The sequence below is a fragment of the Camarhynchus parvulus genome, chromosome 3, assembly GCF_901933205.1.
Source record: "Camarhynchus parvulus chromosome 3, STF_HiC, whole genome shotgun sequence".
NCBI lineage: Eukaryota > Metazoa > Chordata > Aves > Passeriformes > Thraupidae > Camarhynchus > Camarhynchus parvulus.
This window is the reverse complement of record NC_044573.1, coordinates 44,170,348-44,187,296: the sequence shown is the minus strand read 5'-3', so window position 1 is coordinate 44,187,296 and position 16,949 is coordinate 44,170,348. Positions and strand designations below refer to the sequence as shown.

Sequence of the window (16,949 nt, the reverse complement as noted above, 5' to 3'; positions counted from 1 at the left end):
CTGGCCTTTCTGGGCTAAGGCTCTACACAAAACACTTTCTTCCACAGTGCAGCTTCCCAGACCAATCACAACAGAACCAAAGCTACAGATGGGCCCAGACTTGGAAGGTGCTAAACACAGCAAATTTTACTTGGGCTTTTACTCTCTTGCATTTTTTTCATGAGCTAAGACTTAAAACTGCATTTCAAATAAAGCAAAAACACTCAGGAAGAACAGAAACAAACAAAATCATACACAAAGTTGAGTTTCAAAGTAAAGTAAGAAAATGGCTGCTTCTCAGCAGTACCTGAATTTTTGCAATTCCTACATTTTACAATGCGAGTTTTTGTAAAGTAGGAAAATATATTACATTATTTTCTCATTACCTGAGGCAGAAACATCTTTCCAGCACCAAAAAGATCACCAACAATTTTCATGCCATTCATCAAAGGCCCTTCAATTACATTTAGAGGTCTAGGATATTTTTCCTGGTTTAATCTTGCTTCTTCTGTATCTGCAATGACATACTTCTCAATGCCCTGAGGAAAAAAAAAAAAAAAGAGAGAAGCTTTTATCTTGCTAGAAATACAACTTTTATTTAGTTGCCTTCTCCCCAGAAAAACCCCACAATCAAAGTACAAATAGATAATGTAGATACTGATAGTCTTTAAAAATACCTCAAATGTGTATTGAAAATAGTCTTTCTTCCTTTGGTTCAAAGGAACCAAAACACTGCAGGTCTTAGGCAGATAAAGTTACTCACAGCATTTCCCCAGTATTAACAGATTTGTTCATTTTTCTTAACTCTGTCATCAGAAAAACCCAACACTCAAAAGGCTGCTTCCTCAGTCCAGGTGCCACTCAGTGCAGTACTACTGAAGGATCAAAACCAGCCCTAGGAAGTAAAAGGAGTGTGTTCCAAGCAAAAGCTGCATGTTTCTACCAACACCAGTGGAATAAAATATTAAGGGTCAAAGACTTCAACTTCTGAAGCTTAAAGACACACCTCTAGGATAAGTTTTCTCTAGTTTTCTCTGTTATTGAAATTAAATAGATCAGTTGCCTTTATCATTTGTTGTTAATTAATAGCTCGTGAAAAAATGGTAGCCGAAGAACTTTTAAAGGCAAATATGTCCCTTAAGGTCTGACCTGAGCTCATGGCTCTGAGCTCTGATGGCTAGGACAGTTTTCCACAGAGATTACCTTGATGAGAGCATATTCCAGCCTTTCCTCCACAGAGCCTTTACGCCACTCATCAGTCTGTACAACTTTTTTTCCTCCTTGGGCATGGTTCTGAAAAGACATCCATAGGAGCTTGCATGCATAAGAGGTATAATTAAGGACTTCACATTCAGAAAACCGAGGATATTTCCAAGTAGTGACTCATAAAATAATTTTAGACTATGCAAAAGGTTTATATACATGCAAATCATGTTGCAAACACCTGTGATGTAACACATGCACCCAGGGTGCCTACATCCCAATAGGTATACACCTCAATGAAAATCTAAACAAAATAACTTTTTTTATAAAAAGAGAGAGCAGTTTGACAAATTTTGTGCTCATAAAAATGATGACATGACTAATCCTAAGGGATTTACTTCTGGGAACATATTTTAAATTTATTCCTGGCCCACACATTACATTTAATTTTAAAATTCTAATTAATTTGGCACTAATTCAGTTTCTGCTGGAATAGGTTATGTTATTCCATATCACAGACGTGTTTTCAATCAGTCAGCCTACAAAACTACTGTTTGTCACACACATAGACTGCCCCAAGCTACCAGATATCCTCTCTGTCTCACACTCATACTCCCCTTGGCTATGAACACAGAGGCCAAAAGGGCTTCATAGTGCAAGAAAGTTCCCAAGCACCCACCCCAGGAAGACTCACAGAAGAGCACCTTATCCAACACACTTCAGGCAAGTAATTTCTTTTCCTTACTCAGTTATTAGACATAATCTGACATCTTTCAGGTCTTATGAACTTCCTATACTTTTGAGTACTCATCAGCAAGTTCTTAAAGATAAAGCCATGGAAACAAGACCTCATTCATGGGAACAGAAAACAGAACAGCTTTCATCCATGTTTATACAAATATTAGCTAACTTCACAACTTCTCATTTCCTAATCTTATTCCCCTCATATGTCTAGATTGTAAAAAGGAATGAAGGAAGGAATAAAATGCTGCCTGGAGACAACATAGACTTACATTAATTCTTAGTTATATTAAAAACCTGACTGGACATGTCCCTGAGTAACCTGATCTTGGCTGGCCCCTGATTTGAGTAGGGGGCTTGTAGTAGATGATCTGCAGAAGTCTCTATCCACCTCAGGAATCACCCAGTGTGATTCACTGAAATGATACCAAGTGCTCTTCAACCTCTGGCCAGAAAGTTTAACAAGGGAACCACTCCAGCCTAAAAGTAACCCATGACACTGTAAGGTGGACATGCAGGAGCAAAAGTGTTCAAGAATGTCTGCAGTTACATACATCATAGAAAATGGTTTTTAATCTCAAACTTCAAACAAAGACTGATTCCCTAAATCTGCAAGGATAAAGTTCCTCTTTTTTGCCACTAGACTATTTCACTCCCTCAGTAAAACTACCACCACTAATAAAAGCAGATTTTCCAACAATGGCTTCCCAAACTTACAGACCTAGGACTCAACATCCACTTTTATTTCTACTTTTAAGGCTCCATTCAAATTCACATTCAGCCTTCTGCAGAAACACTTGCTCAAGTAATCCCTTTCTAACTCTCCCTTTATTTTCCTTCCTCTTTAGGCAATCTTGAATACACCAATGGTGCAACTCAGCTTAAACAGACAAGATCACTCCCAGGTGAATTGCTTGGACACCAAGAACACCATCTGGAATAGCCTAAGCACAAGGGATAAAGAGAGTCTTCCTGTAGTAGTTTTTAACACTGCCACTGTTACTATAAACCATGCACCACCACAGAGCAAAATACAAACCAAGTAAAGCTCTGCACAGAAACATGTCTCCAGGAGCTATAAAACAGACATGCAAATCTTCTTGTGCATTCAAATCTAACAGCCACCTAACCCAGTGAGATTTTTTCTATATCTCCCATTCAGAACAGAATTTCACCAGTTATCTTACAGACAACTGTAACTTTTGCCCTTTATCACCACCATCATTAAAATATCTCAAAACCACTAAATACCTGATCCTCAGTCTTGACACATTATTTGAACTGGAAGTCTATGCAGAGCCACAAATCACAAGCAACTATTTCACTCTTTTATATACTCCAAGCAAACCATTACCACCAGAGAGATAGGTTTACTCTTAATCTCCCACAGTGCACTTGTCATTTAAGTTCGAGCACCAAGATCAGCTTGCTTATAAGTTGGCCTTTTTTTCTGGTTTTTGTTGGTTTGTGAGCATTTTTTGGGGGGGAAAGTCTGGTTGGGATTTTTGCTTCTTATTTTCTGAGGGTTTGTTTTTTTTCTGTAGAGAATGCCTATGCAGCTTGGTCTCCTGAAGCATATGAAGAGCCCTGGCACAGGCTCTTCCATGGCATGAAACTGGAGAGGTGATCTATCACAGGTTACTCATTTTATTCTGTGTTAATAACTGAATCACTTGTAGTATCATCAGGAAATTTTTACACCCACAGTTATACTGACACATGTGGTTTATAGGCTGTTTTATCTATCACCTGCAGGGAGGTGGTAAGGCTCAGGTGCTAAGCTAACTACTGTTCAAAGCTTAAAACTGGAAGTTACCTGAGCATAATGTAAAAGTTTCTCTGTCGCATCAGGATCTTTGTTCCAGATTAGATTCTCACACAGCTGTAGCAATTCCTTGTGGATATCATCATACACAGGCAGATTCCCAGCATTCACAATTCCCATGTCCATGCCATACTGGAAAAAACCACAGAGAATCCTGCAGACAAGTCTGTCAGACATAGCACTGCACATCTGCCAAGTGCAAACATATGGAAGCCAAAAGCACATTATACCTTAATCGCATGGTAAAGGAACACTCCATGCATTGCTTCTCGAATGGCATCCATTCCTCGAAAGGAGAAGGACAGATTGGAAAGACCTCCACTTATCCTGGCTCCTGGCAGTGTTTCCTATGGAAATTGCACACAGATTTTTAGAGAAGTGCTTTCTAAAAAGGAAATGTAAGTAAAGCATTCAGTTCATAAAACAGTTGGCCACTGGGCTCAGAGCATTGGCTATGTACCCTTTCTCTTTTCCCTGTTCCAGATCCTTCTAGTTACTCAAATTATAAAAATCAATTCAAATCTGCAGGAAAATTTACAAATAAAGGAAAGATCCAGCAGCTACTGTGGTTTCCATTGTCACAGGTGCTATTCTGAACACATCAGTTCTCCCACTGCAGCATTCCATATTTTCTCCATGCAAACATACTTTAGGCTCTTCCTGTCCCCACTCCTCTGGAAACAGAAGCAGCCAGTCTGCCTGCTTGCACATCTCAGGAGTAGGCTGTAGCTGAGCAGCTAAACTTAAGGGTGCAGCCCTGCTTCCAGGGGCCCTGTGGTGACAAAGCAGCCTGTGGGGTGTTCACCCCCAGACAGCTACTGGCAGAACATCTCCACATCTATCAGGGTGTCTTGTGAAACACAACACTGTGGTTTCCTTGGCTGCATGCAGGTGATGTTCCTCACTGCTATACTTCTTTACACATACTTTACCTACATAAAAAGTCAGGGTGCCAAATGAATGCCACAGAAAAAGGAATTTTACTGAAAAAAAGCACTTTTTGCACACCTTCAAGGTAGTCCTTCTAGCTTGCACATAAATGTGATCATTACCTCATTTAATTAAGGCAGTATATTTACAGTACAGCAAATGGATTGAAATATATTTATAGAACTATCTGAGGTTGTTCCGCTGGAAATACATCAATACTGGGGAATGTTTGGACTTCAGAAGAGTAGTCCTCCTCACTAGGCTAAAATGTGTAACATTTTTCAGCAGTGTTTTGTTGTTGTCTGAAGGGGGGGTGGTGTTTTTTTTGTTTTATAGGGGTTTAGGGTTTTAAGTCATCTCAGCTATATACTTCAACTTAAAATAACCTTACAACTCACTTTTATGGTTTTAGTAGCATTGATAAAATTTATGGCATAAAGGTTATGTTCTTCCATTCCAGTTCCTATGGTCAAAATATTAGGGTCAAATATTATATCATTTGGGTTGAAGTGCACTTTTTCCACAAGGAGATGATAAGCTCTGGAACAGACTGCAATCTTGGTTTCTGTTTCTGTTGCCTAGTGAAGAAAAAGAATTCTGACATGAAACTTATAGACCACACAAAAAATAAACTCTCCAGAAATCATTTACAGCTCCAGTGACTCAAGACAGAATGTGAACATCACAAATATTAACAAAGGATTATACATAAGAATATTGTACTTAAAATATCACCACCCCAATGCCTGGAGTTTTCACTCAGTTTATAAAAAGCAATCTCACTGCCCAATGTTTCATCATCCTATGCAAAGCCTAATATGTGATTTTTGACATAACTAAATTAATTCACAAAGATTTCACTCTCATGAGAGACAGTTTCTGAACCAAAAATATCTTTGTGAAGGAACAGTTCAGTATGTCTGAATAGCAAGAGACTCTCTTGAACTAACAGAGTTCCATTTAGATCAGTACATGGATTCTTCAAACATTTGAGCAGCATAAGAAATACTTATAAATCAGGGTCAAAACTAAAGTCATAACTGCTAAGATTGTACAAAACACCTCTAAATCAACTGTGTCAATGAAACAAAACAACTTTGTCTTGAAAAAGAGGAAGAACGCCTTACACTTCAGAAGAAAAACACTTCTCCTTTAAAGTGACACTCACCTGCCCCACTTCATCAAAAGCCATAACAACCACAGCTGCTCCATACAATTTAATTTTCCTTGCTTTTTCCAGAAAGTCTTCCTCACCTTCCTTTAGACTGATGCTGTTTACAATACATTTCCCTTGGCAACATTTCAAACCTGCTTCAATCACTGAAAAATTTGAGGAGTCTATGCATAATGGCACCTGTAAATAATAGAGAAGTAAGCCAGGAGAATACACAGAAGTTATGAATTACAGTTCTATGTGCTCTTTGTCCATTTGGACATAAAAATGCACACAACAATTATCAGCATTTATGAAAAAACGTTTCCACATGATATTCCGAGATTCACTTTGCTTTAAATGCAAAACTGCAAGCAAATTTATTTCAAGAGCTTCAATGGCAGCTCCATCATATATCATATAGTGATCTCTACTTCTCCCTGTAATATCTTGTGTTTCTGATTTACATACTCATTTTTAGAGAAAGCACATTGCAGAACTATTTTTTTAAAGCCATTCTATATCCATAGCAACTTTAAGGTTTGTGGAAAGCAATACCAATATGCACTGCTAACATATACATTATGGCTTATAACAGCTCCAGAATGAACCTGCATTCAGCTTTTCTAGCCAGTGAAAAGGACTGGCATATATTTATGTGAGAACAGACAGAAAAGCCTCTGTTTCACCCAAAGGCCTCCCCTATTACAGTGTCACTTCCTCTCGGGGGACAAATACACCTGCCTAAGCACATAAACTGTTTTTATATGAAACGGTATCAACATCTCCTGCATGCAATTTACAAGTCAGTAACACGTTCATTATTGTGACTCAATTACAACCTTTGCAATATCAGGTTCCGAAGAAATGAAGTTACAAAATCTGGTCATTGCAGTGGGGCCATCCAACATCCCATCATCCATATTTATGTCAAGAATCTGGGCCCCCATCTCAACTTGCAATTTGGCTACACTCAGGGCTTCCTAAAGAAGAAAGTCAAAAACCAAAACAACATTGAGAAGAAAAAATCCTAGTTATTCTCAGGATAATATTTCCTTTCTCCAAACTAAGAATGCAGTCAAAAATTTAAAAATTTGTAAGACATCCTATAAGAAAATAAGGAAATCGTCTGTCATGTACAACAATACAGAAAAGTTGCTGATATGGAACAACCTATAAATAATTTGTTTACAGAACATGACATCAGAGACCTGATGTGCTGGTAGCATCACCGACTGTAGAAAGTTGGTCCTATGCTTAATTGAGTAATTTAAGATATGCATGGTAACAAGGACCTGTGACTGCACAAGATGACAGGAAAATACAGTCTCTGTGATGGTATGAAATAAGGGCCTTGCATTACAAGCTCTGGTGTTTTGTAACAGGATACTTAATTTTTAAAGGCTGTTCAACTTTTTTGCAAGCTGCAGAATAATCACAAGTGCTAAGAAGGAAAACTAAAGCTTTTCCCCCAGCCTAGATAAATATCTGAACACCCATATCTGTTCACTTTCTCTTTTCTGTCATTCTGCAGAGTCTCTAACAACCCGTGTTTAAAGGTCTCTTCATTTAATAAGCCTACCCTGCTTCATGACTTCTACAAGCCTAAGTGTCAGACTTCCAAAAATACCAGCTAAGGCTTTCATTCTGATTTGATGTAACATCAGAGTATACTCCGGGAAAGAGTCGCAGCTCTCAAGAAAAGTCACTCTGCTATTTGTTTCAATGTTACAGCATCAATTCACACCAGTAAAGAATGAGTCTTCCAACCTCTTCGTTTCTGCCCTGCAGTAGTTTCAAGAAAGCCATTACCCTCTAAGCATCTTTTTCTGTACCAATGCTCATGTAGCATGTTGGAGTCAAAGATCAAAGGAGGTAGCAATTAGACGTAATCATAATGCTGAGCAGAACTGGGGAAGTGAGGAAGGGGAGACAGAGTGAGAGCTGCACAGTGCCACAAACTATCCCAAGTCAGATGTTCCTCATAACTTGAAAGAGGGGATTACACCCACCTTCTTTCCCCTCTTCTCTGCAAACCAACCCCTAGATGCAGCACAACCAGGACATTTTCTAAACCATTACCAGCTGTATAACTAAATTAAAAATTAAGTTTCCTGTAACACTTGTCAAAAAAAAAACAGAAGTCCTTGTAAAGCCCTTCTCAGTTATTAGTAACTGGCAAGCAGAGAAACAAAGAACAGTGAAAAAATAAATCCTCCACATTTTCTTACTCTTGTAACTGGTATAGAATAGTGCTTTGTGCCAGCAAAACAAACTGTAATAGGGTTTGGAGCAGTAGAAAATCAGAGCATCAGCTATAAAGATTATTTTTCATGTTAATATGTATACTTCATAGTTGCCTGCCATGATGAGTTTAGCAAACTTCCGTGATCCTGCAACATTGCAGCGTTCACCAATATTAACGAAGTTGGTGTATGGCCCAATCCTGAATGGCTCCAGACCTTAAAAAGATATTTTTGAACATATTTGTTAAAAAAGAAAAGAAAAAAATGAGTAAAAAAGACAAAATCTCTTTTCTGAACTGTAAAATAAAGGTCTTTCTCTCTCTCTGTGAATAGTGATTTCTCAGTACATCAGCACTCTAATGAGTAACTAGCAAAGCAATGCAATGAAACAGCTGCCAATACATACACCAAATCTTCTGTTCTTCCTCCATGACAGTCAATAATTTACCCGACCCACAAAAAATAACAACCACCTTTTACAATACAGACGTTAAGCTATGATTCTTTGGACATCTGTGTGCATGTCCTCTCAACTTTCAACTATTTTGCCTCATGCATGACACCCTGAGAGAAGCAACAGCCCATTGAATTGACTGACCAACAAGAGCAGCTCATAACCTCATATCCTAGTTCAGAGAAACAAGGCCAGTTGGGCCCTTGGGTAGCAGGCAATGCAGAGGCAAACAAACTCTACAGCAGAACCAAATAAGCTAAGGCATGACATCCCAAGTCCACCATGATATATTTTATTTATGCTAAACTGATTTGACCTGAGGTTAAAATGCCAGACTGAAAAGATGGTACTCTTTTATTCAGGTACATGGCTCAAAGGCTTAAAAGAATGCCTAAAGTGTGGAACATACAGATCTAGACTTTGTTAAAACAAAACATGTTCTAGAATGGGATGTATTGCTGGAACATGGAACACAGTCCCAGTATGACTGAATAAGCATCCAAGGTTAGACAGGACAGCCCTCACACAGCTGGTGTACAAGGCTCTCATCCCAGCTCTGCCAATAACTGTAGCCAAATTACCTGGTCTCCCTGTGTTTGACCCTCCCTGTTGTAAAGTGAAGACACTCTTTCACCCTTACAACAGGTCTGAGACTTGCAGAGTAGATTATGTTATACAAGATGGCAGCAAAAATGTTCTACTACTTCTTTAGCCAAAACAGTAAGACTTAGATGTGGTTACACATCCATAAGTTTGCTGGAGTCAGGTAGAACCAGACATTCACAGCATTGTTCTGATCAGCAGAAAACAGCCAATAAATTTATAAAGGAAACTTGCATTAGTTAGGAAACTAAACTGTTACACACTTTACCTGACAGCAGCATGTATCCTTGAGAGACAGAAGGTGGAACACGAGGCTTACAGAATTTCACAGCTTCGGCAATTTTTCTGAGTTACAGAAATAAGAAAGTTATCAATTAAAATTAAATTACTCCAGACAAGATTCAAACAGACACAGACATACATTCAAACACTAGACATACAGCTACATTTCCAATTTAGCCTTGTAGAGACAAGACTAATTATGTAGTTTCACTTTGTGAGGCCAAAGACAAAAACATGCTCCCACAAGATTCTAATATAGCTGTTTGCAGGAAATATACAATGCTGAAGGTTTTTAAAGTACAGAATGAGATACAATGAGACGCTCAAAGGATTTCAGAATCAGTGCTCAACCACACTGACTCTTACCATATTCATGACTTGCTGAGCTGAGCAACTGCTAATGACTGAAATACCAGAACCAGCCAACCAAAAAAAAACCCCACAAAACCCCAAGCAAACAAAACAAACAAACACCAAGCCCAAACAAACAAAAACAAACAAACAAAAAAAAAACCCAATCACCCTCCACAAAAAAACAGAAACAAAAAACCCAAGGGACAAACATTGCTCTGTACTGAGACACATTTCTCAGATGCCAGAATGACTCATGCTGTTCACATTCATTTTCTCTTCACACTAGTCAGGACTGACACACACTGTCCTCTACATGTTTACATGGCACCTCTTCCCAGTTTACGTCAGGGTAAAAATTAATCACAACAGCCCTTTCTTTTTTGAGTTTAAGTGAAAAAAGGAGGCTTTCCCACTGAGCTACTTGCAGAGACAAAGACATCAAATGCTCCTTCTTACTAGTCAGGACCAGCACCATCTGTACAGCATTCATAGAACTTCTGTTTAGGAATTTCCCCAACAAACACACACACATCCCTTCCTTCCATCTACCATCAAAGGAAACCTTAAGTTTCACCTTGTGGACAAGATTGCAAAAAAAGAGAAAGAAGATACAGCACAATAAAGGAGAGAATGAGAAGTCTATTCTATTCATCAATAGAGAGGGAGAAGTAATTCCAGAACAATTTTAGACGACAAAACCAAAGAGGTTTAATCCTTGTCTGAACCACACCTCAACTCATTCTTCAAGACATGAACAGGCCGTTCCCACTTCATATATTGCTGCTATTGGCATTCAAGGGATCCACCTTTTCAGGAAACTCTAAGACAAGCCATGGAATATTGTGCCAGAGAAGCAGCACTTAAATTTACTTTGCAGTCCAGAGCTGTAGCACATGAAGTACCTGATATGTGCTGGTGTGGTACCACAGCAACCTCCAACTATGTTGACCAAACCATCCAAAGCAAAATTCTGTAAGAGGAACGAACATTTTGGAAGTAGTTATTAAAGCTATATTATATATACATTTATTTATTTATTTTTCTCCACACGTGAAGCAATTCAGGGAGCTCAGAAAAAAAGCACTAAATTAAAAAAACAATTTTCACTATATTGTCTCTTTAGGATTTGTTTTGAGATCGGATTCCCAAGGCTAACCAGCAATTTCAACAGACAATTTCAAGAGACTACACTTGAAACTGGCCTATTTTATACTGTGTTCTTGCTGACACACTGCAGTTTCAGACACACAGTTTTGTCTTGCATAGATCCAGTGGCATGGGGAAAAACACTGCACTGGAACACCCTCAACATCAGCAGTTCCTGTACACATAACTCTGTGAAATTGTGCCAAGTTCATAAACACCACTCAGCTTTTTGAACAATCCCCAAATAGAACAGTAAGAACACAGGAGTGCAATGAGCAACATGCACAGATCAAGCGGCAGGAAACCTTAGCTTAGTACATAGAAGTAATTAAGGTTTTCAGTTTCCTAAGTAGTTTTCCTAGCATGATACTTCAAATCACTATCATTGAGCAAACTGTCCACAATCCAAATAACATACATAGCTATCTGAAGGAAAAAAAATCCATCTCCAGTATTGTAACGAGTATGCACAGGATACAAGCAGAGTTCTTATCTACTAGTAGATCAGATGTGACATAATCAGAAGTATTTTATACCTTTATATGCTTGGCAGTCACTTCTGGAGTTTCATCATAACCACCAAAAGTATTGGGAAGACCTTAAAACATAAATTTTTTTCAGTATTACAATTTGTTTAAAGTCCAAAAGAACAGAACTTAATTCCATAAAAGGCACATTTAAAACAGCTACAATTGTATGAGGACTAAAATACCTCATCACCCTTGCAATCACTACTCAGCAGATTATTTATTATGCAAGAAAGTATTCTGGATTCATTGTCACAGAACTAACAACAGTTACTTTCAGCAGTTTAAAATATTCTTACTTTCTTTTTAATAGTAAAATCAATCATCTTTTTAAGCTACTTCAACTCTATTATTGCTAAGGAGATGGAACAGGTTAGCTACATTTCATGTGCCTGAAAGCATAGGAACATGGGCACCAACACACCTGCATTGGGGTAACAGATGATGTAGGCGCTTGTACATTTTCCAATTGTTTCAATGAATGGACGCATTTCAACTGCCCCTAAAGCACAATTTAAGCCAATACTGGAAAATAAATTTTCAAAAATTATGTTGAAGTAAAAACACCTTTTACATACAGAACAGATAAATGTTAGTGCTGGCAACTGCTAACTCCCACAATCATCTAAAACAAAACCAACCTGATCTCCAATTTCTTTAATCATCATCACCAATACAGCATGACTGTGCAAAAGGAGAACCCTCAGATGGAAAAAAAGCACAAGAGGGAAGGGGGCTGGGCTGAATTGAACTGGGAACAATAAATCAAGATTTCATTTCAAAATCCAGGAGGAAAGTGGCAGCATTTTGACAGCAACTGCAGCAACACGACGGCTCTGTTTTCTAGGTAAGAGAGAGAACAAGTGGAATGAGAATGGCAGATGGGAAAGGAGTCTTGCGCTGCAGGAAAAAGTATGAAAAAAGGTTGAAAAGGCAAGACCTGCTTCAAGCTGCTAACTCACCATTTTCTTTACAAATTACACATAAATTCCGTCAACTTTGGAAGAGAGCAAGTGCCTCCACCAAGAAGCCTCATGGCATCACTAAGCTTGAGCAACTGAATCTGCTACATCTTACTAACCAAGACAGCATTACAGCAGAAGAATTTTTCCATTAATAAGTTTCTAAACAATTTTACCAGTATATGAGATATAATAATATTTTCTTTCATTCAATGACAGATACATAAATGAGACTTACACTCAAAATATCTCCATTTGTATTAAATACAGAAATTTCTCTTGCAGAAAGTACGTAAGATATCTTTTACATGTTTCCTGATCTTTCTGCACCATTCCAGAAACCCCCTTGTGAGCACTGCAGAACTCAGAAAGTGTTCCTAGAGCTGCTGGAAGACATAAAAAAAGCTTTCTCCTTTCCTGGAATAACAGTCTCAGAGAGGATGCAAGCTAACCCACTGAAACAGGAATGCATAACAACCACATCTCCCAACTGACTGAGCTCCACAGACAGCCGAGCTAATTAAGTGCCTGTATGCCCACTTAGTTTCACAGAGGTCAAAAGCAGAAAAGTCCTGCACAAGACTGGGAGCATAAAATCTTTTTTGACTTTTCTCCTGTTTCCAAGGAGTAGGCAGGGCATTGGTAACTCCATAAGTAGTAGCAATTGCAGTCAGATTTACTTGTTGAACAGAATGAAAAACTGTTGAAATCTGAGGGGCTCACAGCAACATCCAAACCAAGGATCTTGAATATCACAGTCATGGATCAAGATCAAATAACACACAAGCCCCTTCTCCAAATAACTTAGGGATGAGACAGTAAGGGTTTGGTTGTATTTTTGGTTTGGTGTTTGAGGGGGGAGGGCATATGTGTATATGTTTTTTTTTAACAGCAACCTCTACCCTTCAAAGTGCTTTCTCTAATACATCTTATACTAGCCAGAAAATTTTGAAAATAACCTTTTTTTTTCTCACTTCAAGATCTGATGTTTACATATCTTTAAATCCATCATACAGATTCCCTGGCTACAAATAGCAAGCCCAAGGAATACACAATTCATTACAGGAATGAGGCTCTGGAATTCATTTCAAAGTATAGGCTCCCACACACTCATGATTTTCAAAGCAAAGTAAGTCCAGAACAGTTAGCAAGACTGCCCTTATCAAATGAGGACAAATGCAGTGTATTTCCTACTCTTAAGTCACTTAATTTACTAGCTTCCAGCTCATACTCCCCACACTCCAAACTGCCTGAATTATTACCCATTACAGGAGTTGCTGACAAGTATATTCGTGAGCATGACACAATCCAAGCATTACTTGTCTCAGAACTGTACCAAAGACATGCACATTCATTCAGAAACAAAAAGTAGCTTCTGTGGCCAGTATCATCTCCTCACAGCACTCAACATCATGCAAGAAAATATTTGAGAAAAGCAAACTGTAAATCATGCCATAAAAGCAAGCAGCCTTGAGGCAAATAGCTGATATTCTGTCACTGCTACCCTAGTGTAATAAGCACCACACACTCATCTTAAACATCACCTCCCTCTCTTGCTCATTTCTCCACAGCAGTCATACATAAACTCCTGTGAAAGATAAGGCTGCAGAGCACCGTTGGGACCAGAACAAAATCCACATTATGGACCAAAACTCAGCGTATGTCTTCTTAATGCTGCCACAGTAGAAACAATCATAGAATCTGAAACAACACATCTGAGCATCTTTCTTGGCAAGCAGCTTGACATGTATCCTTCAGCACTTATTAAGTACAGCTCATGAGTTTCTCAGCTACCACTTCCCTCATCCAGACACAAAGTACACATTTTTAAAGGTGGAGTCCAAACCAAACTGAATTAAGGATGACACATCACCCTAATCGGGGCATACACAACCCAAAGAGAAACATATGAACATGTATAACACAATTCCTAGGATCCTACCATTAATCAGCTTTTTCACAACCCTAAAGCCACTCTGCACCAATTTGGCCACAGAAACAACATTAAATGCAATCTGTTCCAACCACTAAAACCCTTCTGCTACAGTGCTGTATAGTAGCCTTTTCACAAATGAGAAACAGGCCCTAAACATTGAGATCCATAAGACAGCTTTTATAAAATATGCTTTAATAAATTCTTGATTTCTGCTCCAGTGCCCTTCTCTCTTCTTCAGAAGCAAGAAAGTTAGAGCAAAATTATCTGAGACAGACTCATGCCAAATACGGATCACGAGGCCGTGATGCTGAGAGAAGAAGTCAACTACCACCCTGTTCCAAGAGGCTCCATATGTTACCTCTGGAACACCGTCTGGTCTGGGAAAGTGGAGCCTCAAGGGCAGTCAGGAAAACTGTGAATGCAGTCTTCTGGTTCGGCATCACTGAGATGACAGATTGCGTGGTTTAGCTGAAATTTTGTTGTAAAAACAAACAATGGCTCATCATAATGTGCATGGTGTGCACTACTAACAGTGAACTAAGTGCTTTCAATTAGAATATTCTAAGAAAAAAATATCTATTTCTGGCTTTTGTGTGAAGAGACCCAACCTGAGAGTGAAAAAAGGTAAAGAAGGAAGTGAAGACAAGGAGGTAGAAGAGGGTAAAGCAACACAGAAGAGCAGATAACCAGGGGATGGTATTTAAATGAACATGCAAAACCTTGCACAATGACCAAATCTGGCACATTAACCATTAGCACAGATCTTAACCTCACATTTATTTGAACTTTTCTGCCTGAAGAGAAAAGAACTAAAATAAATGGAGGCATCAGGAGCTCTTAAAAAATCCACGCACATCCTTGAGAAAATCACTCAGGGCACATTCTTCTAAGAGTTCAGTAAAAAGAACACTGCAATAGTATTTTATGCTTTGTTCTTTCAAGATACCCTAAAACACTCTCAGATGGCACTGCTTCCCTCTAAGAGAGACAAGTCCTGCCTGTACCAGGGATTGGCTCCTTGCACAGCCCAAGACAGTAGGAGATGGCAAACTACAGTTTCAGATTTTGACCTAACTGTGATTTCAGGGTAAACACAAAGCCTCAGATTATTTAAAGCAATGAATTAAAAACTCAGCTTTCTTTGGAAACGTAATTTCTGTTGAGGGAATGATAAAAAAACACATTAGCAATGCACATGATTACATATGATTACAATTTGTATAGCTCCCATTTAGCTGCAAGCAAGGGTTAAAATAGAAAAGAATCCCAATCTACAACTAATTAACTAAGAGAATGAATGATACATTTCCTTACCAAAGTGGCTTACTGTGGGAAACACTAATGACAAATGCCTCCCCTGTCTGGCCAGAGAGGGTACGCCCACTCTTATCCACAATAGTTCCAGAAACCTAAATATCAATTGAACACAGAGAAAGAAGAATTAAATGCACAACAGAATGGAAAATTAAAATGGATGAACTGCTATTATTCTAAGCAGAGAGATCTGTGCTCCACTCAAAGTGATGAGGCACAACTCAAACAGAAAAATTAAACCCTTTTCACCATATAAATGTTTAAATATTTTTCTAGGAGAAAGAAGACTGGTTAAAGGTTTTTGTCTTTCCCCCTCTCCCCACTCTGAGTTAAGGGGTTAAGTTAGAAATGTAGTTAGCAAAGATCATATACTGTGATTAGAGCTTAACAAGAAAATCAATCGATACCAGGTGGGGATACTTGAAACAAGGCTGGGAATGACAGGTGATTTATGAAATATTGTAAGAGCGCATAAGCCACAAATACCACTGACTTCTAAGAATGACAGCAGGTTTGGACTGTGACAAGCAAATCAAGGAGCCCTGCCAACTTGACACAGGTGAAGAGTTTACCGTGAGGAAGAGGTCTTACTTCCTCCCCAGAAGCCCACTGACCCAATTAAAGAAGACAATTGTGGCCATAATGGATTTTCAGCTGATTATAATACAAAGCGGGCAGTTAATGATTATGTATTATGCGTCCTTAGAAACCGCTCAGATATGTAAAACCTTTTCTGTATAAATACAGAGCAGGAGCCTCAAACTCTTCCTGCATGTCTTTGGAAAGATTCCACATGCTTCTGGAGCTGTAATAAATACCCTTCTTTCCAACTTTAACTAGTTGGAGAGTTGTTCTGTCCATGCTTCACTTCCTCAGGGGTAAGAAAGAAAACAAAAGAAAAGGGAGAAAACTACTCTGAACCATCTAGTAGCCAGGTAGCATGAGTACCATGGTATCATTCTGATGGTAGCCTCTGAACCAATCCACAGGGGTTTTTTGTTTAGGAAGCTCTCAGTAGTCACCTTCTTCTCACTTAATCCCCATTTAAACTATTTCTGGTCTCAGCAATGCTATTAAGTTGCTTGGTGCTGGTTGGTGGGAGAGGTGGGTCTGACCTTGACAAGTTACTCCTTTCACCACAAGGGAACATCAGATGTTGCAACTTAGTAGTGGAAGTATAAGTTTTAACCTGTATAATCACACTTCTTCAGCAGTATACAGAGAGATGTGCAAATAATATCTTGACCTCAACTATGAAGTCAAGAATTTGGGAGGCATCTGGATGAGCCAGGAA

The 16,949-nt window shown here is 38.7% G+C and overlaps 1 protein-coding gene across 5 annotated transcripts in view; it reads right to left on the bottom strand.

Annotated features, from left to right (window-relative positions):
• The window catches only part of MTR (5-methyltetrahydrofolate-homocysteine methyltransferase), a 51,591-nt gene that overhangs the window by 19,878 nt on the left and 14,764 nt on the right, over window positions 1-16,949 (bottom strand). For 4 of the 5 annotated variants that reach the window (XM_030944884.1, XM_030944886.1, XM_030944887.1 and 1 more), the window contains exons 8-20: window positions 15,656-15,750; window positions 11,868-11,968; window positions 11,453-11,514; window positions 10,673-10,740; window positions 9,403-9,479; window positions 8,181-8,293; window positions 6,674-6,814; window positions 5,847-6,032; window positions 5,077-5,256; window positions 3,979-4,095; window positions 3,740-3,880; window positions 1,183-1,272; window positions 366-518 (exon numbers count right to left, since the gene is read on the bottom strand). In XM_030944884.1, coding sequence (XP_030800744.1) covers window positions 366-518; window positions 1,183-1,272; window positions 3,740-3,880; window positions 3,979-4,095; window positions 5,077-5,256; window positions 5,847-6,032; window positions 6,674-6,814; window positions 8,181-8,293; window positions 9,403-9,479; window positions 10,673-10,740; window positions 11,453-11,514; window positions 11,868-11,968; window positions 15,656-15,750 — 1,524 coding nt within the window. The remainder of the gene's footprint in view (window positions 1-365; window positions 519-1,182; window positions 1,273-3,739; window positions 3,881-3,978; window positions 4,096-5,076; window positions 5,257-5,846; window positions 6,033-6,673; window positions 6,815-8,180; window positions 8,294-9,402; window positions 9,480-10,672; window positions 10,741-11,452; window positions 11,515-11,867; window positions 11,969-15,655; window positions 15,751-16,949) is intronic. The other variant, XM_030944888.1, reaches the window with a different exon arrangement.